General features: G+C 37.7%; 1 protein-coding gene across 1 annotated transcript in view; it reads right to left on the bottom strand.

Annotated features, from left to right (window-relative positions):
* The window catches only part of LOC114457054 (protein arginine N-methyltransferase 3-like), a 76688-nt gene that overhangs the window by 27965 nt on the left and 21833 nt on the right, over positions 1-26890 (bottom strand). The window contains exons 11-12 of the mRNA XM_028439091.1: positions 13286-13364; positions 1910-2097 (exon numbers count right to left, since the gene is read on the bottom strand). Coding sequence (XP_028294892.1) covers positions 1910-2097; positions 13286-13364 — 267 coding nt within the window. The remainder of the gene's footprint in view (positions 1-1909; positions 2098-13285; positions 13365-26890) is intronic.

Below are 26890 nucleotides of genomic sequence, written 5' to 3'. Positions count from 1 at the left end.
ATTTCTCCTCTTCTAAATACACAAGCACACAAAACACAGTGATAAGTGTGTTTAATTACCTGTCTCATAGATGTCTTAAGACCACATAATTAGTCTCAGAGAAGGTGCTTGCAGACAATATATGAAAAGAATAAGCAACAAAAGACTAAACAAAGCCGTCTTTAAAGAGTAAACTGTGACTGTCCTCTATGGGTTGAAACCAGACTATTACATTTGAATCTCTCTATTTGCTGGGAATGGATGTGAGGATTTGTTGGCTACTTACGATATGACCTAGTGATGCACTGAAATTACAGCCAACGAAAATGGCCCAAAAGTGCATTTTCGGTTTTTGGCTGAAAACTAATTTCTCACCGAAAAACAAGCCGGCAGGATGTTGTGATGATGAGAGCAAACTCCACGGTCAGGTGGCACGCTTCTCTGGAAAAGGACCAGCTTCTCCGCAGACTCACAGAGCGGCTTTATTTCAGTACATCTGAGCATTTAAAGCAGAGTTTCTGAGAAATCTGTTTATGTATCATTCTTTTGAAATGCAAAAAAATACCTAACTAGTCTTTTACTACGGTCGACTGTTGGTAGTCGTTCATATACATTAATGTATATAAGTCCCACCTTCGTCCTATAGACCCCTACACAAATAGAAAATCACGCTGCGATCGCCCAGCCAAGAGGCTTCAACTTCCTGTAGCGAAAACTGTCAAAGTGAATGTATGTGCATAAATTGTGCACGGAAACAAGGCCATGCATCATAACAGCAAACAGGTATCACTGTGAGCAGCATACTGTAGCATCATAGAGGAGCACTCAGACACTCCACAGTTTCTACTAAAAAACTAAAGAAAAGTCCTGGTACAAAGCTTGTAGATAAACGTCTTTATCTCGGAGCTGCTTTTCAAAGATGGAGGGACTTATGGCCCTGATTTGGCGACATTTCTCATGGACGGGTAATAAACTACCATAAGTGGTTTATTAGTGAAAAACAATACTACACGTGTGTTGGTGTGTTAAACATTGTTATGTTCCGCTATGTGCGTGCACAAAAGTAGAGGTGTGGCTTCTGGTAGATTGGCAGAGGCAGGGGGAGGAAGTGGAGCTGTTTAGGGAGAAACACTGAGACGCTCGCTTCTGAATTTTCTCTCTCTCTTTTTATTCTCCGGATATCAGCTTCAAGTGTGTTCTGAGCCGTTTGAAAAGGAGCATTAAGTGTGTTCTATGTTTCTGTGTCACGCCGACACTGTAGTTACATGTAGCGCTCGGTCATCACAGACCCCTACACCGCGAGTCTGTAGCATTAATCCAGTTTTAGAGTCTGTCAGCGCACGTTTCACACAGATCCTCTGATTGATTCCCTTTTTTTGATATTGACATCACAATTACATGAGTACAATATTATTTAATGTATGAGTGGTGACAAGTTATTTTATTTTATATTGTGCATTGTTGGAATGTCAGCGCTAAATTAATATATTTCATATTTTATTTTATTTGTTCTTTGAAGCATTAATGTTCATTTATACAATTGCAATGTTTTATAGTACACATTCATAGCCATAAATGCAATGGGACTAATAATTTCTCATTTTCGGCCAAGAATGTTGATCTTGGTGCGCCTAATATGAACCACCACTATAAGCTCCGCCCCTCCTATAAAAACGGTGATGAGTAGGTTGGATTGAGAGAACTGTGAATAGAGAGCTATAGTGAGTGTTGAGTAAGTAGTTAGCATAGCATAGGTGTGTCCTAACTGCTACAGGAGCCCCGCCCACAATCAAGGCATCTTTTTTCATTTATTTCTAGCCTAGACGCATGTCAACAAAACCTCATATTTCAGTTACTCTTGAAATAAAACAGCTCTCATTGAGTTACTATTATTACACGCCGTGTAGTTCACTGAGCGCTTGGTGTTTACCTTTACGACTGTCGGCTGAGAAATGAGCGTCTCTGCATTCACCACCTCCACCACCGCCTCAGGCACCACAGCCTTCTTCATGCAGGCCATGTTGAAGCCATAAACGTCATCCCAGAACACGACGCGGTCTCTGTGCTTCTGTGCGTCTCCCACTGCTGCCAGGCTGATGTTGCAGAGGTCTGGGTACACTGTGGAGAACCAACAGATGAACAGGATGGAGAAGGATCAACACAGGAAATAACCCTGACCTTCCTCTGATTAATAAATGTTAGTGACACCATGATTCTGGTAAAACTGGAAAGATCATGAAATACATGAAACTAAAGTAAAAGTACAAACGTTTTATAGAAAAGAGAGCAAACAAAAAACATCTAAATAAAACTGATATTGGATGTTGACATTATTGGCATCTAAAGCAGAATGGTGCATCAATGATACAGATGCTGATGATCATCAGTTTAAGGAGGTCATATTTTCACCTGTGTTTATTTCATTGTTTGTACATTAGGAGGATTACATCAAAATTACTTCATGGATTTAGACAAAATATTCGCTACAAGCGAAAAACTAAATTGTGGTGTATAAACGTGCTCATGTCATGGAAAATGTGGCACCAGCGGACGTGTTTTATTCCCCTGAATATGTGGTTTGTTGACAGCTAGGGGCTGAATTACACCCAGTGGAGGCCGCGGAAGTTTGGTGTGCTTCAGCAGCGGGGTTGGGTTTATGCTAATGAGGGCTCCGTTACGTAACGCGGCCCTAATTTCTGACTCGCCCATTAAATAGTGGGGAGTGGTGGCCTAGTGGTTAAGGACGCTGGGCTTGTAATCGGAGGGTTGCCGGTTCAAGCCTCACCGGGGCCGTCACTGTGGGATGTTGAGCAAGTCCCTTAACCCCGAACTGCTCCCCAGGCGCCGCAAAATGGCTGCCGACTGCTCCTCAGGGATGGGTTAAGTGCAGAAGACAAATTCCAATAATGTACTAACATTACATGGCCAATTAAAGGCGAAAGCCCGATTTAATCTTAATCTAATCTTTTAAATCCTGAACACAGAAATTGGAAATACAGTTTTGGAAGCTCCACAATAAAATTACAAATGGTTGAATGATTTTGTACATGTGTTAAGGAAATACATTTATGACCTATTTAATGTGTTTAGAAGAAATCGTCAGAATTTGCTTTACACGGACTTTAAGGTTTATTCAATTTATGTTGAATATTCAAACAAAGAGTATACACAACAAAGAAAAAGCTTTTCTAATGCACTTCATACCTCTGACCTAATATAATACTTTTCCACAAACACTGGCTAGACACCCTTAATATTAACAAATAGCACAAAAACATTCAGCAAATGTAAAAATCAGAGCGAGCTTTAAAACCGTGTGGGTGTGGAGCTCTACATCAATCTGCTTTAATGACTGAATCCATCAAATGCTCTGTCCTACTTTCTAACTTTCTTTCTCCCAGTAAACATCTCGGACCACTCTGTGACGTGGAGGCTCGGTTTAATTCCAACCTCAAGTTAATTAGGACCATGAGAAAGTGTGAAAATGGAGAAGATCTTAAGTAGGGAGACCATACGTCTGGATTTACCCAGATATGTCCTCTTTTCACGTCTAGTCCGCACCGTCTGGCTGGATATTATAAATAGATAAAAATCTCCAGGTTTCCAAGGGACCCTGAACGCATCTGGGGAAATATGTTAATTTAAAAGATCGTCACTCCATTAATATTTGCTTTATCGGAGAAATTCCACCAGTTTCTGAAAGCTAACGAGTTTCTCTTCGTCAAACATGCAGCAGAGAGATGAGAAAGACTGAAAGAGACCAAACACTGGTGGATTTAATTAAAAAATGTCATCAGGAAAACCCTCCTGGATGATCAAACCTCCATGGAGGTCCAGAGAAACTTATCCTATAAGAAGTTAAAGTCATTTATTCAATTGTATATTTACTGATAATTTAATGTTCTGTAGGCCTTGAGGTTTTTTTTTTTTATTTATATAGTTTTAGTTTCTAGGAGGAGATGTTTCTCATTGTTTCAATGATTGAGAGATTTTAAGAATTGGGGTTTTATATGAGATTTTTCAAGTACAGATTGTTATAATACATGAAAAAGGCTCGAGTCACCACTGATTTCTGATTGTTTTTAAGTCTTTGTTATAAAAATAGAAATTGATTTTAAACCTGATTGGGAATAACAACTTATTTATCTACTATATTGAATTTTTCCATTCCAAGGAATATTCAGGAAAACATTGAGCACTTTGAGTAAGTGTCCAATTTTTTGGAAAATCAAAATATGGTCACCCTATCTTAAGATGTTAAACATTAATGTGAAGATTATGAGTAGATTCTGATTATCAATCCACTCTAATCATATCTTAACTCAGTCATACAAGGAGCGGTTGCACAGAAATAGGATTTGATTTCATAAACAAATGTTCATAACCATTTTCCCTTTCCTCCTGAGGCCATGTTCTCTACATTCTCCTCCACACACAGGCAGGATGCCCATTCAACGACACTTTAACAGCTCACACTTTGAGCCCCTCAGCATTGCACACCAACTTTAATGAGTCAACTTCCTTCGCTTTAAAAATGACAACAGTGACGGAGAAAAAAAAAAAAAAATCATTTTCCTTTTTCACGCAGAGACAAAGACGAAGCTTCCGTTTGTCCATTAGGCTTTTTATTAATTCAGCTGAGCGTGCTAATGAAAGTCCTATAGCATTAATTATAAAGAGACACCGCTTGTATTTGCTTGAGCTCCCTCGCTGCTGACTTTGTCTTCTGATAAAGGGTGAACAACGAACCACACGCACAAAAAAAAAAAAAAAATCAACGCCTTGGGCAGATTTTTTTCTGATGAAAGATATTGTAAAGTTGTTTTCTAGTTTCCATCATTAGCAAAAAAATAAATAAAAAATATCTGAACCAAGTGGTGCATCCATCAACGAGGTCGATGTAAATTCATCACATTCTGCTTCAAGCTTTAGAAGTGCTGGGTGTCCCGATACAACTTTGTCACCTCTGATACAATACCGATATTGCAATCTTGCATATTTGTCAATATAAGAGGTTATATTTTTTGGGGGGTATTTCCCACTTTGAACAAAGGTGAACTTTCAAACCCCACCTGTGCACATTGCTCCCCAAATAATCCTGAGAAATAACACATTTTCAAATGTTTTAAACTAACAGGCAACATTATATTTCATAATAAATCAAAAATCTGATACTAAATTAAAATAATTACCTGCACAAAAAACAAATGTAAAAGCAAAACATTGTTTGAAATCGAGGCCAAAAAACTTAAGAAAACAACAAATAAAGGAAATTCATTATTTAAGTCAGCTTTTGAAAGTTTGTTTAATGTTCCGCTCCATGTGAAGTACATGCTGACGTAAATCATTATTTTTGCACTTTAATTCCATGTTACATTTTTTTCCCGGTCGCACAACTAATGCAATCTAATAATTTATATTTCTTACGTATCAATTACATTTTTAAGCTTCTCGTTATTATTTGTTTGTGTGCACAGGCGTTTTGTTTCGTGTTAATGATCTTTATTGTCAATGAAAAAAAAGGCATTTGGCATGGAATTTAAAATGTCCTCCTGTTTGTCGCGCCCCACCTGTCAATCTCCTTTCCCCACCGGGGGGGGGGGGCACGCCACACAATTTGGGAAGAAGTGGGTAAAATCATACATACTTTTATTACTCATTTTGTAGTGTGGAATGCAAGAAAATACCTGATCAAGTGAAGTTACTCAAACAGAGAACAATAGTCATCAATAGTAGGTGTGAGAAAAACTGACCCATTTATTATTAACCAATGGGTTACAAAAATTATAACCTTAAACATAAGTAGTACATAAATAAAAAATGAATTAAGAGGACTGGGCGTCACTACATGTACTACATCAACAAATAATGAACTAGTCCAATAGTGGACAGTTTAATGTTTTGTGATCTAATGCAATGTCAATGTCAGCTTTATTAATACAGCACATTAAAACAGCCAGCAGCATACCAAAGAGCGTTACAGTGAAGAGAATAAATATATAAAACACCATAAAACAAAATACATTAAAACAACAATAAGTAAAGCATTAAAAGATTTAAGAAACTCTTTAAGCTCTGTGGGTTTTGAGCTTAGTTTTAACAGAGGACAGACTGTCTGCAGTCTCCACAGCTCGAGGTAGTGCATTCCAGAGGGTGTGAGCTACCACAGAAAAAGAACGGTCACCTCTGGATTTTAAAATGGAATGAGGAACATCTAAAACCATGTGATTGGCTGACCTCAGAGCTCTGAAGGGCCGATGCAATGAAAGGAGGTCAGCCAGGTACTGGGGGGCCAGCCCATTCAGGTACTTAAAAACCAATAAAAGAACCTTCAAATCAATCCTGTACTTCACTGGAAGCCAGTGCAGAGCAGACAGTAGGGATGTAACGATTCACTCAACTCCCGATACGATTCGATTCACGATACTGGGTTCACGATACGATTCTCTCACGATTTATTTTACAAAATGGTACTGTAAACAAATGATGACTGAAAAATATTTCTTTATTTTATTGGGAAAAAAACTAGAAAATACTGCACTATTTTCCTTTTATTTTTCCTTGTCAAAATAATCCTTTGATAAACTATTCAAAACAATGCAATTTAACTAAAAATAAATCTTGAATAAAATAAATAAAGGAATAATACAAATGAAGAAGAAGCCTATTAATTTAAATTCTGGTTCTATACTAATCAATGCAAAACTACATAAGTTATTTTTCTTTTTAAGAGTGCAACAAAAAAATGTTTTTGTGCCTTAACAATTGGACTTAAAAAAAAAAAAAAACAGTCATAGCATTGTATTTACATCAGATATTTGTTTGGAACAGCAGAGGGCGCTGGTAACCCAGTGGTCGGTTGGCATGCAAATATTCATGCAGTGAAGAAGAAATGCTATGCGCTAGCAGACAGAGCTAATAGAAAAACGTGACTTTTACAGATATTCACGTAATATTACAGATATTCTTTCAGTGCTAAAGGGGTACGGAATAATTTATGAACATGTTTAAGAGTAGAAGGCAGCCAGAAAGAAAGTAGTAGCAGGATACACCCGGCGCCCACACTTTTAAACAAGAGAATGATAAATATATAGTGCCCTCTGCTGTTCAAAAAAAGTACTGCAATTCAATTTTCAGAATATCAATGTGAACCGTGATACCTATTAATCGATTTTTAACTGCCTTACGATTAATCGTTACATCCCGAGCAGACAGTACAGCAGTTCTGTGCTCACGTTTCTCAGTCCTAGTTAAAAAGACGGGCCACTGCAATTTGGACAAGCTGGAGGCGGTTGAGCTTGGACTGACTGATGCCAACATAAAGAGAGTTACAGTAGTCCAAGCGTGATGTAATAAAAGCATGATTCACCTTTTCAAGGTCCTTATTGGCATGATATGGTTTTTACTTTAGCCAGCAGCCTTAGCTGAAAGAATCAGGACTTTATCATTGACCTGACCGGTCTTACTAATTTAAACGCACCATCCATGGTAAAAAAACAAGGTTCCTAGCCTGGGGACGAATGAAGAGCACTAGAGAGCCCAGGGAGCAGGTGAGGGCTGCACCTGGTCAGGAAGACCAAATAGGACCACCTCAGTTTTATTTTCATTCAGCGATAAAAAGTTCAAATCCATCCAAGCTCTGATGTCCCTTAAACCAGTGCTTCCCAACCAGGGGTACGTGTACCCCAAGGGGTACTTGAACACATTGTAGGGGGTACCTGGAAACATTGATGAATCTATTTCCAACATGTTGAGTCATTTTTAAGCCTATTTCAGACACTGGTTTTCCTAATCTGAAGAGAGGCCTCGGGGGGGGGGGGGGGGGGGGGGGGGGGGGGGGGGGGGGGGGGGGGTACATGAGACAGAAAAGGTTGGGAAACACTGCCTTAAACAGTCGACCACATCTTGGAGAGATTCTGTGGTCGGTGTTTTTAATGACAAAAAGTTGGAAAAAGTTACTTTCTATATAAGCCCAAAGCTAGCACATGTTAAAAGATAACACAGTAAATATTGGTTGTACTTTTCATTATGCAGTAATTAAAAAGTAATTGAGTTACTTTATGACAGAAACAACTGGTAATTGAAACTCATCAGACTTCACAGGACTTTAAACTTTATTAAGACAAATAGTTGTTATTTTATTCAAACCGTCTTGGACTTTCTACAAGTTTTAAGATCAACATTAACAAGAGCTAATTTTCTATTCAGTATAGTTGATACGTTAGAATGAAGAGGCTGGAGGGCTTTGATATTCTGACTGTGAAGTAACATCAGTAAAAATGAGGCCTGAGGCTTTCATTGATGTCTTGTTAATTTGTGTGTTCGTTTGTATGCTCGTGATTTACTTTCATTTGGTCTCCTTTTGTTTTTCCTCTTTATGCAAAGCAGCGTTGCCCTGTTTATGAATGTACTGCACAAACGTTGGACTTGATTTGTCATTTCACAACATCAACTTTATGTATTTGAGTGTCTTTGTTGAGTCAAAATGAGCTGTTGAAATTCGCCCTGTACCAAAACTATGATGACATCAAATCTGCAACAACTGACCAACATTTCTGGATCTGAAGTCCAGAATAATTAAACAAGCTTCAAAACATGGTTGAAACTTGATATAACGACCACTGAGTGTGTTTGTTTTCCATTTGGTGCATTTATTTACGTTCCAGGTCGATGTGTTTTCACGCTCAGTCTCACACGACCTTCGACCCATGGGGCCATAAAACGTGTGAATAGATGGTGACAACAAAGTGATGGGCAACTACTGGCCTCTTGTTATTAGCTGAAGCCTTTTATTCTGACCCTGTGTGTCACATGATCTAACCACTGTCTCCACAGACATCTTTAAACACACACACACACACACACACAAAAAGGTAAAAAATAAGTTAAGAAAAGAGAACAATTGTCTCTTATTTAATCGTGCTCCGATAACAGAAATGAGTGAGAGGAAAGATGGTCAGTGGATGTTTTGGTCAGTGAATTTTCTGCTCAGGAAAGGAACTCGAAAAAAAAAAAAGATTGGTTTTCTGCAGAAATTGCTGCAAATATATTGCACCAAAGTGGGAGTAGAAGGGTTTTTTTGGCAAGATGTAAGCAAATTTTGCACAAAACCTTGTTTTGCCGTTTCAAACATATGTTTGGAGTACAGTTCCAAAAACATTTTTTACAGCAGGGAAAATATAGAGATAATTCATATATTTTGGCACCAGAAAAACAGCAGCGTCCTCACATGTGCTCTTATTTTGAAAAGAACAACTTCCTGTCTCACCATATTGAAAAACGGGCGTTTTTTTGTTTTTGCTCTGCTGTTTCTGTTTTGGTTTTAAAATCAACCGTTTGTTTATCCCATCTTGACCCAGAAAAAAAAAGTATGCCTTGAATTTCAACTTCAGTTTTTCAATTTAAAAGTTCAGTATCATGCTATTTTTCATCCATCTGAACCCCAAAAACATAGTATTTGAGGTTCATTTTCCCAAACTCGACTGTTTTCCAGAGTTTTAGCCTCTGAAAAGTCACTTTCATGACACTTCTATAAACAGGCTGTTTTGGGGCCTACTTATACATATTCATGAGTGGGAGTGTCTAGAAACGCAGACTTCATACCTCGCTCTTGCAAGGGAGATCAGTGATCACCAAAGCGATTTTCTTTTGCTATCCACACACTGTTGTTATTGTTTTCAGCCAAAAAATCAGCGCATTACAGTAAAACACAGATATTTAAGAGGCTATTGTGATTGTGAGTCCATCTCAGCGCTTCAGGCTGTGTGTTTATCACAACAGCAGCAGCAGAGTCATTCAGCTGCTTCAAACACTCACCGGAGTGTTAAGCTGCTATGTCACTTTCTTCTCCTACTCATCTCTATTAACGACAGGAATAGTGCATTTAAGGTGATAATCATTTGTTTTGTCCAACCGCTGCGTCGCATTGTGTCACAAACACGTCAGATCTTGTCAAAGGCGATACGAGGCGATATAACGGTTACTAAAAATGGAACTGATTGTAACTGCTCCCTGGTACTACTCTGTGGCTGCCCACTGCTCCTCAGGGAGGGGTTAAATGCAGAAAACAAATGTTGTGTATGTAGCTTTACATACAGTATATGACAATAAAGTATAATATAGGGATGTAACGATTAATCGTCAGGCAGTTAAAAATCGATTCATAGGTATCACGATTGATATCGATCTTCTGAAAATTGAATCGCAGTACTTTTTTTAACCAGCAGAGGGCGCTATCCAGAAGTGTAGGCGGCGGGCGGAGTCTGCTACTACTTTCTTTCTGGCCGCCTTCTACTCTTAAATATGTTAATAAATGATTCATTACCCCTTTAGCACCGAAAAAATATCTGTAATATTACATGAATATCTGTAAAAGTCACGTTATTCTATTAGCTCTGTCTGCTAGCATAGCATCTCTTCTTCACTGCTAGATTAGCTGCATGCCAACCGACCACTGGGTTACCAGCGCCCTCTGCTCGTCCAAACAAATATCTGACGTAAATACAGGGCAATGATGTTTTTTTTTTTTTTAAAGTCCAATTGTTAAGGCACAAAATACATTTTCAGTTGCACTTTTTAAAAAAAAAAAGAACTATTATGCAGTTTTGCATTGTTTATTATAGAACCAGAATTTAAATTAATCAGCTTCTTCTTCATTTGTATTATTCCTTTATTTATTTAATTCAAGATTTATTTTTAGTTAAATTGCATTATTTTGAATAGTTTATCAAGGGATTCTTTTGACAATTAAAAATAAAAGGAAAATAGTACAGTATTTTCTGTGACGTAGTTTGAGAGGGAGGAGCTTACATTCTTATAAGGTAGGAGGAGCCAGGATTGTCAGGAGGAGGACGTTCCATGATGTGACGTCACATGCAAGAAAAATCCAACTGGCCCATTTGGACTTTTTACAAAATGTGTTATAACAAAGGAGGGAGGAAACACAATTTTTAAACTCTGTCCCTTTGAATGAAGCTAAAGGAATGTAAATCACTGTAACAAAACCATTATAAAGTGATTTTTTTTTCAAAAACGAAACTCAAATAATCACTCATTTGATGTTTTTCAATTTCTTTTTCTGAACGGAAAATTCAATGACCAAAACATACACTGGCCAAAGATGCTGATTGGGCACATTGTGGTCCTAGTTGTATGGGAGACACTCAGGAAAGAAATGGAAACAGATGAATGGGACATGGAGGGAAAAAGGAAAAAGGGGGTGGGGGGGACATCATGGCCTCCCTAGATTCATAGCTTTGACATCTGCGTCCTTCTCGACTCGCTGCCCACAACCCGTTTGTCATGCCTCTCCCCTTCAACCCCCCCCATTGGCTGGATGTGAATGAGGAAACGACAGTGTGGAATGGGGAAGGGGGGGCATAGGACCAAACTGATCCTTTTTCCCTGGACAGCGTGCTGTGCCAGGCAGGCAGGGACACATTAAAGGATGAAGGGGAGGTTAATGTGCTGCTGCAGCTCTCCTCTGCATCCATCACCAGGTGCACCAAGACATGAAATAATCCTAAAATCAACCCAAACCAGAAGCCGAGCAGTGACCTACAACTTTACCAGGATTGAAAATGCTGCGTTTGTGTTGCTTTAGCAGCGTAACAACAACACCGAGGGGCGTGTTTAACTCCAAACAAACAGTAAACACACTCGTAGCGCTGACACAAGCTACGGACTGTGGTGCTTTCAACCATGCATGACAACCTGCCCATTTCACGAATGGTCCAAATGCTCTAATTTTAATGTCTATTTTATTGATTGCAGAGCTTCTGTTTGATTACCTTCTCTCTGTCATGAAATTGGATCGCGAGGAAATCATGTTCACTGAGCAAACAAGTCGACCAAACATTTTTTAGCAACAAAAACAAAAACTGATAAAGTTTTTACACCAGCGAATGTTTGCTCACTTAAACTGTTCTAAGATTCATTCTGATTTGCTTTCTTTGGCCCTGTGTGAACTAAGGCTGTACGAAGAAAAAAATTTAATTATCGTATCGATCCAAAAATATGTCAAAATCAATATTTCTAATTATGTTTTATAACAAAAAAAACATTTAATTGCGCTAAGATCTGCATAGCACGTAAACGCCCAGTCACTAGGTGTCAGTGAACCACATCAGACCTTGTTAATCTACCTCATTCTCAAGTTGACTGCACTTTATTTTCATAACATACATACATTTTTTAAAAAGAATTTAAGAACTTAACAGAATCAGAATCTGTTGTAGAAGCAAAAACTTTTTTGAAAAACGTAATTTGACAGTTTGATAAACATACCACTTGTTTTTGATAGTGGTACTTGAATTACAGTTATTTACTTGTTTTTGCATGTTTAAAAAAAATTAAATGAATTGCATTTCATACCATTAGTAATTATTGATATCACGATATATATCATTATGTATATGAAGATAAGGGCTGGGCAATATGGACCAAAACTCATATCTCGATATTTTTTCTCAAAATGTCGATGTACAATATAAATCTTAATATTTTTAATTCAAATAAAGTCTGACTGGGTTAAATCTGCTTATGCAAAATGCCACGCAGACACATTTATTAACAAAAGGCTGCAAAAGTGTTCCACTTTTGACTCTTTATTCTCTAAGGGACAGCACGTGTGAGTGAGTTCTGTACTGTGGCTTGTTTAGGGGAAAGTCTAGGTTATGACACACTCAGTAATCCATCTAACTCTGTTTTTCATGCTGTTCTGAAAAGTAGTGAAAGCAGCGATGGCTAAAATGAGTATTTTAAGATATAGAAAAATAAATATATATAGGCAATATTATCATTTTCCATATCGCAAAAATTGAAAACTCGATATACCTTGAATCTTGATGTATTTCCCAGCCCCAATAGGGATATATCGAGACATAATGAATCATGACATGCACATGCAATCGAACTCTAGAGTGGATCAGAGAAGCAGATCCTGCTCTATAACAAACTCCACTTGGTAAAAATCAGCAAAATGTCAAATTTGCGTATTCATAAAGTGCTTCTGTGCATTATTTGTGCAAAATATGAGTTTTTCTTTTTTTTTTTTTTTTTTTTTAAGAAATGTAATGATAATTAAAAAAATGTTTATTCACACATATGAACATAAACATTAAGCCTTCACTATTTTTGTGGTTATCATTATCAGCACTATTTAAATAACCTTAGATCAGCCGTGCAACCCTGATCTTTATTCCTGATCCAATGCTGATCACCTTAAATGTAATCATATAGAACCATTTGTTATTACTGGACAAGAACTTTTGAGTAAAGATCCAACAAGACGGAGAGTGTGACCCACCTGAGCCTCCAGCAGCTAAGTACAGGTCTCTGGCGTACAAGACTGAGTCAAACATGGATTCAAACAGCAGGAAGTAACCCTGTATAAACAACAACAAAATGTGTATCAGTTTAAAGAAACAACAAAAACAAGCACTTAGACTACAGGAGTAAGAGGAACTTGATGTTTTTTATATCCTACAGTATATAAGTGTGTAAATAGGAGTCATTCACAAGCTGCATTCACGTGGTCTACCGCCAACAATCCCAGAGTTTGGTTTGACCCTGGGCCGACCTCGTGTTCTGCTCCAGTAGACGACACATTAACCGTGGTATTATTCCATTAATGCTGAAATTGAGTTTTCGCCACATCTTGTTGGTCTCAACATGAGTGGCAGATACTGCTGACGAATGGCTTTTTCTATTCCCCACCCCACAGGCCCAGAGGCTCAGCCAATCACAACAGTCGATGCTGCAACAAGCTGTGTGTGTGTATGTACAGTATGTATGTGTGTGTATATAATATTTGGGGGGGAAATCAGACATATAGGAGGGCATAAAAAGGTGGAGGGAAATCAGTTGTTGGATGTTTCACTGTAACTGACGACCCATGAAAGTCCTTTTACGTTTCAACAACAGGACTAACTGCCTCAGGCACAAGAAATACCAATTACTATTTATACATTAGAATTTAAAGGACACAATCAGTGATTGTTTTGACCACAACCTTTGACTTTGCCTTCGTTTCAGTCATTTTAGTCTTTTTTTTTAACCAATTATTTTTTTCTTTTTAGTGCTATTTGAGTTTTAGTTAATTAAATTTAACATGGCTTTTGTTGACTAAATACTCAACTGAGTGTATTGCTACATCTTTATTCCTTTGTTTTTGCATGAATTCTGGGCAATATATTGAGATTCAAGATATATTGAGTTTTCTATTTTGGTGATATAAAAAATTACATGATATTTTATGGCCTATTTTGTCTTAAAATATGCGTTTTAGTGGTCGCTGCTTTTGCTAATTGTCAGATGAATTGCTGAGTGCATCTTTTCTGAACCCATACCTACCTCTAAACAAGCCACAATCCAAAACTCACTCACACGTGCTGTCCCTTATAGGAGAAAGAGCCAAAAGTGGCACATATTGTGCAGAAAATTTAACTCTGGAGAATGTGATCAAGTTGCACCATTAATGCAGATGGTGTTTCTTCAATCCAATGCAGAATTGTTTTTCTGGGCTGACTTTAATTAAATTAAAAATATCAAGATTTATAATGCATATAGTCATTTTGAGTAAAAAAATATTGAGATATGAGTTTTGGTCGTTATCGCCCAGCCCTAGTCAATATATCGCTTTTAAGAAAAACTACGGTTTCAACGGATAATTTATTTAGATTACAGTAAGGTGAACGATCCATTCAAGTTAGAGACAAGACATGATTTATCTATTTCTTTATTTTGTAAATCAAAGTGAATTAAAATATAAGAAGAGAAAATAGTATGACGAGGCATGTTAGAGCCCGAAATGTAACAATGATCTGAAATGTAACAAGACCCGAATTGAAATAACTTAAATGTAACAACTTGTAACATTTTGGTAATGTAAAAATCTAAAAACAACTTGTAAAAACAAGTTTTGACATCTTGAACAAAACTGTTCACGTTTGAGGCTCAACATCTTGTTACATTATTGACCAGCTGTAACATTTTGGGTTTTTTTACATTTTTTAAACTACATTTTTCTTTATAATAGTTTGTATCTTGTTAAATTTTGGGTCATTGTTACATATCCGGCTCTAACAAGGCAAATATTTCCCTTTGGCATTGATTGTTCTGCATCACTAACAAGAACAGAAGGAATCAGTGAAAGATACTTCCAGCTGTGCACAGGACAGACAGCGTTCCGGGTTATTTTGGCTTCCCGTATCTTTACTTTCTCTCTCGTGGGAGGACAGAGGGACAAGGTGAGGTGAGGGCCAACGCAGCAGATAAAGGCTGAATGAGGGGATGTATATGGGATATGGTGTATGATTAAAGACAAAGTGGAAAGGAGGGTGAGAGCAATATTGAGGGAATGCAGGGGCCTGCGGAACAGTAGCTCACCCAGATAAGAAGCGTATTATTCAAATAAAGACAAGCACTTATCAGAGCGAGAGCAGCAAAGCTCGCCAAACACACGACAAGGTTCTGATTTATAACTGAAAACCCAAATCGTCGCCATCTCTGTCAGGGGCCGGGGCTGATAAAGATGACAACGATGAAGCCGATACAACTGTCTCAACCTCCACAAAGAGATAAGGGAAACATCCCCTGGGTTTATAAACACTGGACTGGTCTGAAACCAAAGTCAGGGCCCGTGGATGGTCTGAGTGCTGCTGACTGTTGTGGTCTACTCAGTGTCCTTATCAGCGCAGCACTCATCCCCACAACACCGGCCTCGTAATTTAGAGCCCAATTTCACGGCACACTGATTCACTTGAAGGAAAGAGGAAATCAGAGTCACACCCTTACTTTAACCATCAACACCAGTCCAGGATTACTGTGCCCACACCCTCCCACCCCCCTTCCCTTCATCGATGTCCCCACAACACATCCCCATAATTTACACACCTGCAATGTTAACGGTCACAAACACTGAAAGCTCTAAAACAAATAAAACCAACCGCACAATATAAACTTCGAGATCGTAATGATCTGAGAAGTCACGACAGGTTTGAAGCTTTAGTTTCACTCTTAAATAACTGAAGAACATTTGGGGGACATTCTGAAGATGACATCTCTTTGTTCTGTTAACCTCTCAAGCCCCAGCCACTTTTCGCTAAAAATCACATAACAAATATAAATTAGTTAAAAATAAACTAATCTTTGTCCAGATTGAAGTAGGAACCTGTAAATATATGATACTGGGTGACAATAAATCATGTTTTAAGAAAACTGTAGTACGCCCCAAAAAAAAAAAACTAGAGATTTACATTAAATATAAAGACAATTCTCTATAGCGAAGGCTAAAAAAGCAGAATCAATTGAACTAATGTATGGACATCAACTGCAGCAATTCTGGTGATAATAATAAACAATAAGATACACATGTTTTTGTACAAAAAAAAGTTCAGGCAGAAGGCCACTTTGCCACAACTGTGCCCAAAGTTTTCCACAAGTTTGCAACTGTAATAAGTCAGTCAATTTGATTCCAATCATTATTAGTCTTATGTTTGACCACTAGATGTTGCAATTTGGCTTGAAATAAACACATGTCCATTTTTATTCAGGTCTTTGCAGCACCATGCGTAATGCTATTTTTGGTTCCACTTTTTGATGCCGTTACGCATGGATCTAGTTCAGCAATGCTTTGACCAATCAGAATGTTTGACACTGTTGTAAAGCTCAAAGACTGTAGTGTGCGGGGTGTGCGGTTTATATTCTGATTAAGGAGAATGCTTCTTCTTCATGTCTTTAAATGGTTGATACTGTTTATTATGCTTCTCAGAGTTTTATTACCAACTGCAGAGCTTTGACGCAACACCGTGAACTAAACTCATGAGTGGGATGGCCTTCTCTGTCCACTCAGAGGCAGGGGCATTGGTACACTATTATTTACAAGGCCATGCTTGGATTACTGCCTCCATACATTTGTACTTTAATCACACAGAGAAGTGTTGACTATTACTCTTTACCATCAAATGATCAGCAGTTACTCTCTGTTCCTTATGCCTGCACAGAGGCAGGAAAGAAAGCCTTTGTCTACTCAGCTTTTTTGGCTTCAAACATGTTGCAAAGACACCGGAAACTGTCTGAGTTCTCATTCTTACATGCGTTTAAAACCAAACTAATAGCATTGAGTCTGCCTCAATAATGTGACTTGTTTTTCATAAGCATTGATTCTTCATTATATTTTACATTTGTTTTCATTTTGTTTGTGTGTTGTAACTGTGTTGAACTTCTTGGCTGGACTTTTTAAAAGAAGCGTTTAATGTCAATGGGAATCTCCTAGTTAAACATGGGAGCTTTATTTCCTCTTTAAAGCAGAATAAAAGTTCATTCTTCTTTAAACCAACCTTGTAAACACTTAATTCCTAATGCTAATTTAATTCTGAATTAAACTTAATTCTGAATTAGGTGGCTGGTTTATTCCAATTTTAATTCTGATATAGATAATTCCTCTTTCTTGTAAACATTGCGATTTACCGCAATGACGACATCATCCAGAATGGCCGCACGGACTCCAGCCAAGACTCAAGGTCATCATGTAACCTAGACCACTGTCAACATTATTGTTTTCAAGTTTGCACTTACAGTCAAGGCGTCAACAATATCTCAGCAATAAGTGACAGATACTTAAACGTCCTTTGATTTATTTATTTTTTTGACCAAAATGTATTTAATTTGGGGAGATTTTGTGTAATAATTTGAGGAAAAATTGCAGAATTTTGGAAAAATGAGTTCTTTAATCAATTTACAACTGAATAATTTACACAAAGCTTCATCGTTTCTCTGTAATTTTCACTTCCCTGCGGGTTGGATCGGATGCTCTGAAGGGCCGATTTAGCCACCGGGCCATGAGTTTGACACATGTGGTCTATAGGAACATCCTTGACAGGTTGCCAGGCCATCACAGGAAAACAGTGTGATGAACAATCACAGACATGCTTTAATAGTTTCTGTACACGCTTTGAGTCTCCTTGAAAAAAAGCAATCTATAAATCTAAGCCATTAGTAGTATTACTATTATTATTATTATTATTAATAATAAAGAATTCCTAATCTAAAGTTTTTATTTAAATACCAGTAAAAACTTGTTTATTCCTTACAAATACTGTTTATGAATCTGCACGAGTGAGTCAAAATGTGCAGGAAATAAACACATTTAAAGCTGCTTGACACAAAAAAACAGTTAAATCCATAGTGTGGGCCACATAGATTGATAAATTAAAGATAATTTGCTCAATTGTTTTGAGCTTGCATTGTGGGATGTTGAGTTTAAATATTCCAGATTCATTCATGTAGTAATTTGCCTTCAAACATTAAGTGTTAGTTTTTTGTAAGAATTTAGTTTTAAAAATTGTCAGGGTTTGATATGTTTAATGTTGTGCTTTGAAAAGGTTGTAGACACCTTGTTTTTGTCTGTCATATGTATTCAAAAGGAAACTAAAATTTTAGAGAGAATTATTTTAAACTGTTCAACCTTGTCATGATTTGTAAAATAGTTTTTTATGGTCTTGGCTCGTCTTGGTCTTGACTTGGTCTCGACTTCCAAAAGTTTTGGATCGTATGGTCTTGATTACAACACTACGGGACAACACAGCCCGCAATGCAGTGCGCAAAAAAGTCAACAAATGTTTACGGTGGAGATAAAAACAAACTTTTAAGCAGCATTTTCAACATTTTACATATTTTCCATTTATTGATCTATGAGGCCAACACTGGCTGTATCTGATACAAAGTGTCCAGCATCTTTAAATAGTGCTCAATCTGTCTATGTTGTGATACTAAGGTATAAACTTTCCATTCCCTCCCTTTACACTCACTTTATCTTAATTTACTCACCTAAAAGTAAACAAGATTAAATCTCAATGTCAGAGCGACTCCCAAGCTTTTCGATAAGGTTCCCACCCATCGATTGGTGCGTCTGCAGGCCTCAGTGACACGACAGGCAGAGGTGCTGCCAGGCACTGCAGTATAGTCACTGTGCTTTTCCATAAAAAAGAACTAATGAAAACCTAATGAGAATGGGCCACAGCAGCTTATGCACATTAACAACATTAGCATATAAAGCACATTCCCCTGAGTGGCCTGAAGTTGCATACACATCTGCATACGCCCTGATGCACACTGGCAAACACACGGGTGTCTGTGTTAGTTCTGTTCACAACTTTTGGGGTTTTTTTTCGTTGTCATAATCAGCTGATACGCTACTATTTGCAAAGTAAGGGGGGGGGGGGGAAGCCAATTAACTGTTGTAATGCTTCCTTGTCTTTTAAATGCTGGAGGCAAACTAAAAATACAACTTGCCGCTCTACAAATTTGTGTGCGTGTCAACCAATGGGAGACTGAGCAGCTGTCAATTACAGGTACCAAGAGGCATTCTGGTACAAAAAAATCTGCATCAGCAGTTTACGCTCTCCCCCCCTCCCCTGATACAGCCTCCCTCTATTTCTGCATTCAAGCCACGGCTTCCTCAATTACTGCAGATCATCATCACTTCCAGCCCCAGGAGGGGCCGAGGCAAAATAAAGGGAGATTGCACACATGCTTGACGGCGTGTGCCGCTGAATGGATGGGAACAGCTACAAACTCAGTGAAGGCTGAAGGCTGCGGCTCTACGTCAGCAAGCCTCTGCTACGCTGGGACGACACCGAATTAGCATAAACATTTCACACACGCTTTGCTGTAATAGATATTAGCGTGTCAGCTCTTACGTTGTGGAGCTGCTAGTTTCAGTGGAGGACATGAATACATTACTGTTATATAATAACTCCTAAACCTAGTTTAGTGGTGAAAGAACAAAGAAACATTAAGAAGGCACAGTTTGAAGTTAAACTGGTAGAATCTACCAGCACTGGTTGGAAAAACACGTTATAAAACATGTTACATTTGTTGCCTGAGAAGCCTTCTTTATGTTCAACATAAACATTGATAATAATAATAAACTTGATTTATAGAGCACGTTACAAAGTGCTTTCCAAAGGCAGCTATACATTAGAAAATAAAAGGTATAGAGTCTTGGCCAAAGATTAAAACAGTTTAGGAAACATAAAAACAAGTTAGAAGTTACTTCAGGGTTCCTACAGCTTCAGTCAAATTAAATTCAAGAGTTTTTAATGCCATTTGAAATTAAAACACAATTGGGAGAGAAAAAGTCACATCAATTACATAGGGTTAGGGTCAATTTTTCCAGTGTCTAGTGCAGACGTGAAACTCGCAGCCCCCAAAGAAAACACACAAAAATACACAAAATGACAGTAAAATACACACACAAAAACAGACAAAAATCACTCAAAACAAACAAGATGATAGCCAGAGATCTATAAAACAAAAATATAAAAAATAAAAACCATTAAGAACAATCTTTGTTGTTTATTTCCTCGTGTTGTTAAAAGTTGCTATAAGCAAGGAGCGCATCTGCAGTCTCGCTGCAACCATGTCGTAGTTAGTTCCGCTGCCATGATTGTGTGATGTTATGGTAAATGAAAGCAACGCTGTGTAATTTTTGGCCACTAGGGGCGCTAGACCTGTAACTTTCACGTCAAGCGCCCCCTAGTGGCCACAAGTGCCACAGCATCAAAATCAACAAACGGTCAGTCGGGCCCGCCTCCCTTGTGTTTTGATTGTGTATGCAGACAGTAGTTGACCTGTTAGTTGAAGAGAGATCATCGACTCACTATTAAAGAAAATTTGTCAGAGTCAGCAGATCTGATCTCCATAGACATTCTTCCAGAGTGTTGGGGCCCGGACTGAAAAGCAGACCTTTGCCCAAGGACCTTTAAGGTACATGTTGGTGTATATGGTACGAAAAGTTCTGTGCGGTAAGTCGTGGCAAGGCCATTTAGGACCATAAAAGTTATCAATAAAATCTTAAAATCAATCCTAAAACACACTGGGAGTCAGTGTAAAAATAATGCTACAACGGGTAATATGGTCACATTTTGTGTTTCTTGTTAAAAGCCTGGCAGCTGAGTTCTGGACAATTTGCGTTCGATTTATAGAATTTTGGTTCATGCAGGTAAAAAGGCTGTTACATTAATCTAAACGAGAAGAGATAAAAGCATGTAAAATTGTTACTGTGTCTTTAAAAGTTTAAACAGCGTGTATTCTAGAAATATTCCACAGGTGGTAAAAATAAGACCGTGATGATAAAAACTGATTAATAAAGCTTTGTAACAAATCTGTGTCCGAAATGTTTTTAGAATTAGTAACATCAACTTTTAGCTTTAAATATATGTAATACTCATAATGTGAAAAACATGTAATGTGTGATATATGTGGGCATCGCCATTTTGGAGATTTCAGCCAATCAGCATTCGCATATCTTCATATTTCAACTCCCACAGAAAGTTTATGGAAAAAAAAGGACTTCAATCCAACATCTTACCACTAATTTACATGTCGTCAAGTTACTTTGATGTTTTGACGTAATTTCTAAGAAGTCCAGGAACATTACAGTGGACAGATTTTGAGTTTGCACTTAACGGTAAAGACAAAGCAAATATATTTGTATAGTGCGTTTCATACACAAGGCATTTCAATGTGTTTACATGATTAAAAGAGAAGTCTACGCTACCATGGCAACCATTGGATGCCTTTACCCTCATCAAACCAGTGTGAGTTATGAAGATGGAGAACTTTCTTGAGTAATCATGAAGACACAGTTTGTCAAACACGTCGACCTCCACAAGTGTGTTTAACATGATCTTTATTGCATCAGCAGCTTCTAGATCGCCTCTCATTCCTAATTGTAAAGCTTCCATATAACAATCTTTCAGTTGAGCTGTCTTTGTAATTTGGATCGAGTATCCTTTTAAAAACCATCTTATGAGCATTTGTCAGCTAAATTATTACCGCAAACTCACAAAAAGCACTATAATACTGAAAAAAAAGTAAGTGAGCTGGTATTTGTCGCGATATTTGTCCGAGAAAGTATAGTACCATTAGGAGTTTAAATGGAAGCAAAAAGCTGCTCTTACACATAAGGACAAAGTCATCTGAGCAATGTAGCATGATGGGTTTGGCTTGATGTGGATTTGTCCATCATTGATACACTGAGTGTGGTGTGCTGAGTGTTCTCCTTCAAAATAAATGCCTCATTGGATTTTGGGTGAATGTAGAGTATTATGTTTTTACTACATAATGGCTTTCACTTTTTAACTCCCAATGATTTGTTGGCAGGATGCATCATCAGAAAAAAATGCATCCATCAATCAAACTTTATTGACATTTTACCAGAGGTAAGACAAAATTAAAACCGCCAATCCCATCAATACAAAAGCAGACGTTCTATTTAACAGCATAAATTTATTAATGAGCAAGTTTTAGAAAGTATAAAAAATAGCTAAAAAAACATGTAAAACCACTTGTACTATGAATCCCTCCATGCAAAAACCTGCAGTAGTTAAGTAGTAGTAAACTAGAAACCGCATTAAGGCCCTGTTTACACAAAGTTTTGCTTGTGTTTCCAAAAAGTTTTGCATTCACACGGCAACGTTTTCAAAACAATCTCTGTTTACATGAGACCGCTGAAAACATAAAAAAACGACTGCAATAGATGGCGTTGTGGTTTTGCAATGAACAAAAATAAGAGCAAAGGCAGACAAACTTCCTTTGAACATGAGCAGTGCTTTAATCTGACCTACAAAAATAGAAGAAATTAGACTCGACGCTGCCCATAGCCGTCAGAATAAGGCCCAATCCTGCCTCTACATATGTCACAGCTCCACAAAGGGTCCTTTATGCATTTTATAACATTTATTCATGTACCAGAGGACTATGGGGAGAGATTTGTCTCAAACATATTCACAAATGGATCCCCAATATTCACGTGTTTTTCAAATCCACAAACATATTTACAATTTTCATGTATTTTTGAGGTTATCACTTGTGTTTTTCAGATTTTCACTTGTGTTTTTTAGATTTTCACATGTTTTTCAGATCCACAAATACATCCACAATTTACATTCAATTTTCTCATTCATGTGTTTGTATTCATCATGAATTATCATGTGGATTGAGCAAAGTGCATTTGTGGATCGGCTCGTGTGTGAATTGATTTTTGAGACAAACGTAACGCAGTTTTGCTCAAATACACACACACATACACAGACACACACACACCATCCACTAGGGGGCAGTAATGAAGTATCTGCTGAAGATTCCATTTACCGACACAAGAATATCTAATAACGTCACAATCACTGCAGCCTTCACTTGTCTCCTGCTGATCATAGTACAACACTTAATTTAACAAATACATTTCATCATAATCTTAATGGATTTTTATTGGTAAAAATGTGTTTGATGACACTTCTCTTGATGTATGCGATGCTATATTTTATATAACACAAATTAAAAATGGCATAGGTCCCCAGTGCACCAGTTTGGCCAAATAAATGATGGTGTATCGTAATTAAACTTATTATCCTCACCACACACATTCAGACACCATACCAATAAACTTTTCAAGCTGCACCTCAAGTACGACAGGAGGAAATAAAATAGGACACCTTCTAAAACAGTTTTAGTGCAATTGATCATTGAAACCAGAATGTTTACATTGATTAAATAGATTTTTATAATTTTTTCATTTTTTAATACAAGCCCTTTAAAAACACATGTGAAATTGTAAAAAAAAATACATGTGAAAATCGTGGCTGTATTTGTGGATCTGAAAAACGCATGTGAAAATCTAAAAAACACATGTTGTGGATCTGTTTGTGAATATTTTTTAGACAAATCTCACGCCATAGAGGACAGCCTCCATTCACCTCCTCATCAAACATGTGTGTGTCATTCTCGCACTAACTGAAACATGCATAACCGTTCACTTACAGAGCAGCGTCTGAGCTGAGTTTGTGTTAAAGTGATAGAAATGAAGCCCGACCCCGGGTTCAGGCAAATATCTCTACGTAGGAGTGCAGCACTACAATTGTTGTCAGAATCTGTTGGAGGCATGAAATACATCTCCACTGATACAAGTGATGGTGAAGTAAATCTAGACCTTGTTGGGGAAGTTCAGTCTGATGCCAAAGAGTGATGCACATGAACAGTCTTCCTCATTCTGAGGCTCTGCATCCTCAGTGAACATGCCCGTGACACAGAAAGTGTCGTTTCAATGTTAACACGGAGACGGAGGGAGAAGCATTTTCAAAAACTTCCACTCTGGAGCCCGTTTTTTAAAAAAGTTCAGTTTTCGAGCACCAAAACGATGTTGCCGTGTAAACGGACAGCCAAAAACATAACAAAACTTTTGACTTTCACATGAAAAACACGTGTAAACAGGCCCTAAGAAGCCCTTGAAGGTCCCTGAGAATCAAAAGGAGTTGATTAATCCTCATTAATACCATTACTGGTACTGTTGATGTGTGCGTGCATCTCAGTCACTGTGTGTGTGTGACTGACAATCAGTCAGACTGAAAGACAGGATGACTGATGACTCCCCCCCAGCACTGATAATGAGGCTAAAGAGGAGGGGCTGCATTTACTCTGAACTCCCATTTGGACTTTTTTTTAGAGCTTCCTGCTCATAAATACAAGTTTCTATGCACAACACTGTTTGGTAGACACGTTCTTTTGGGCAGAAGGTTATGTATAACCATATAAACGCACCAAGGTCTTGACACTTTCTTTGTTCAGGGTCCTTTCGGCGAGAAAAACTAGCAACGCTTACACAATATTATTCACTCCCAGTGAAGTTTTCCAAACTGCTTTTTAATCGACTTTTTACTCCATTTCCTGGTTGTTTTTACTTTGCAATGAGAAACTTTTAATTGATCTGCCAGTTCAAGATAATACATTAAACAACTAATCCCATTATTTATTGTCTCCCCCCCTTTCCTAAATGTGGAAAAGAGGTTCATATGAGGATAATATTACTAGTTCAGTCATTGTTAACTGACAGCTATTAAAGAGATAAAGTAACAATTACATTATATCGTACAAAATTAACAGAAAAAATGCATGGAGTAGTATTTGTGTAGAATAGATAAATAATATTTTTGTTAAGATATCCATGTCACAAATATTCTATCTTACAAGGGGTGGGACGATAGTAAGAGTTTATGAAACGATAATGGGTTCACGTCACGAGAGCACATTTTAAATAACGAAAAAAAAACACTGATTGGATAATTATACCCACACTTATTTAACTTTAACTCATGGGCATACTTACATATACTCTGGGTATGACCTTTTCAACTAATATAACACCCTTTTTTGTACAACAAATGACACTACAAATGGAGCACAAAAACAGAAAGTGACAATTCATGCCAGTCTAAAATTAAACCCAAATCATGTCATTATGAGATTCTTGAAAACAAATGTTTATCTCTGTGCATGAATTTCATGCATAACAAGTTTTTTGAAACATCAAACACAGCCCAGATTTAAGATATGGACATGTTTTTCAACAATGTTAGCGTGTCGACATTTTGTGGTAGCACGAGATATCGTCCCACCTGCTTTTTAACCAAACAATAGTAAACATACTGACGAGACAGGGAGTGGCTGTAAACCCAGAAGGGAACCTAAACACACAGAAAACAGATGGATAACACTGAAAGTAACTAACCCAATACTAAATAGAAAAACAAAAACAAAAGATAAATAAACAAGAAAACAGTCATCAATAGGGATGCACCGAATATTCCGCCACCGAATATATTCGGCCGAATATTGCAAAAAAAAAGCAAGATTCGGCCTTCGGTTTAGTGAGTTAGAAGCAAGGCCGAATAGTAGCGTGTGATGCAATGTGATCAAACAACGTGCAGTGATTTTGAGTTGGAAAAGTGTGTGCGCGTTGCTGCAGAAGCAGAGCAACAGCTCCTCCTTTCCGTACACAAACACAGCCAGATTCCCCTTTCCGCTTACCACTCTCCGTCGTCCTTCGCCGCGGAAAAAGTTGGAAGCCGTCCAATTCCGCAATCGAGTCTGTTGTTAGCGCTGTGAGCCACGAATCCCTAAATATCCTCATTGTTTCCTCCTTACACTACACCGGGTCTCGCTCTATAGGCTGGTGTAGCATTAGCACGGAGTGCTAACAGCAGATGTGTGTAAACAATGGCCGGGGCTTAAAGCAGTGACTCCCAACACAATCGGTAGCAAAAAAAAGTAGTGCAGTTTGTATTTACATATATGGCAATAAAGTATAATATATATTCTATATAAAACCACAGTGTTTGTTTTAGCCGTAATGCACTTTAGTTTTATTTTTTTGGAATGCATGTTTTGTTTTATTTGAAGGGCTAATATAAATGAAAAGCTTTATTGTGCTTTTTTTGAAAAGCTAAGGCTACTGGAATATTTTTTAAAAAAAGTCATAATATTCAGTAAACATTTACTTTCTTTAAAAAAACATGTCTAAAAATGTATTCTAGGCTATTTATACACTATCAAAAAAAATAGTGAAAAACAAGCGTTTATATTTCATTTGGCTTCGGCCACAAATTTTCATTTCGGTGGTGCATCCCTAGTCATCAACATCCCCCGTCACATCAGAATATAAAACCACTAACTATCTTAAATGGTTTCAAAGAAAAGCTGTCCCCTTTTGAAGATACCTTGAACAGAGTAAAAAACATTAACAAGGGTAATAACTCCAAAAAAAATGATTGTGCATTTGTCATTTTCGAACTCCATCAAGGTATTGATACCCTGAAGCCACAAACCAAATTTGGTCATTGTATCTTAAACGTTTCAGAGAAAAGCTGTCCCCTTTAACTCGGATGGACGGATGCACGGACAGACGGAGCTCACTTTGCGTTGGGGGATAATAATGTTGGTTAACTCATACTACTTAGGCCAGCATTTTAATTGTTCTAGGGTTCAAACTAGAGGACGATATACCATATGATGTCTCCCGCTTAAATTTTTGTCTGGGTCGCATCCTTTTCATCTCCATGATCTATGAATAAGT

Source organism: Gouania willdenowi, chromosome 3 (assembly GCF_900634775.1).
Source record: "Gouania willdenowi chromosome 3, fGouWil2.1, whole genome shotgun sequence".
NCBI classification, from domain to species: Eukaryota; Metazoa; Chordata; class Actinopteri; order Blenniiformes; family Gobiesocidae; genus Gouania; species Gouania willdenowi.
This window is presented reverse-complemented; position numbering and strand designations above follow the sequence as displayed.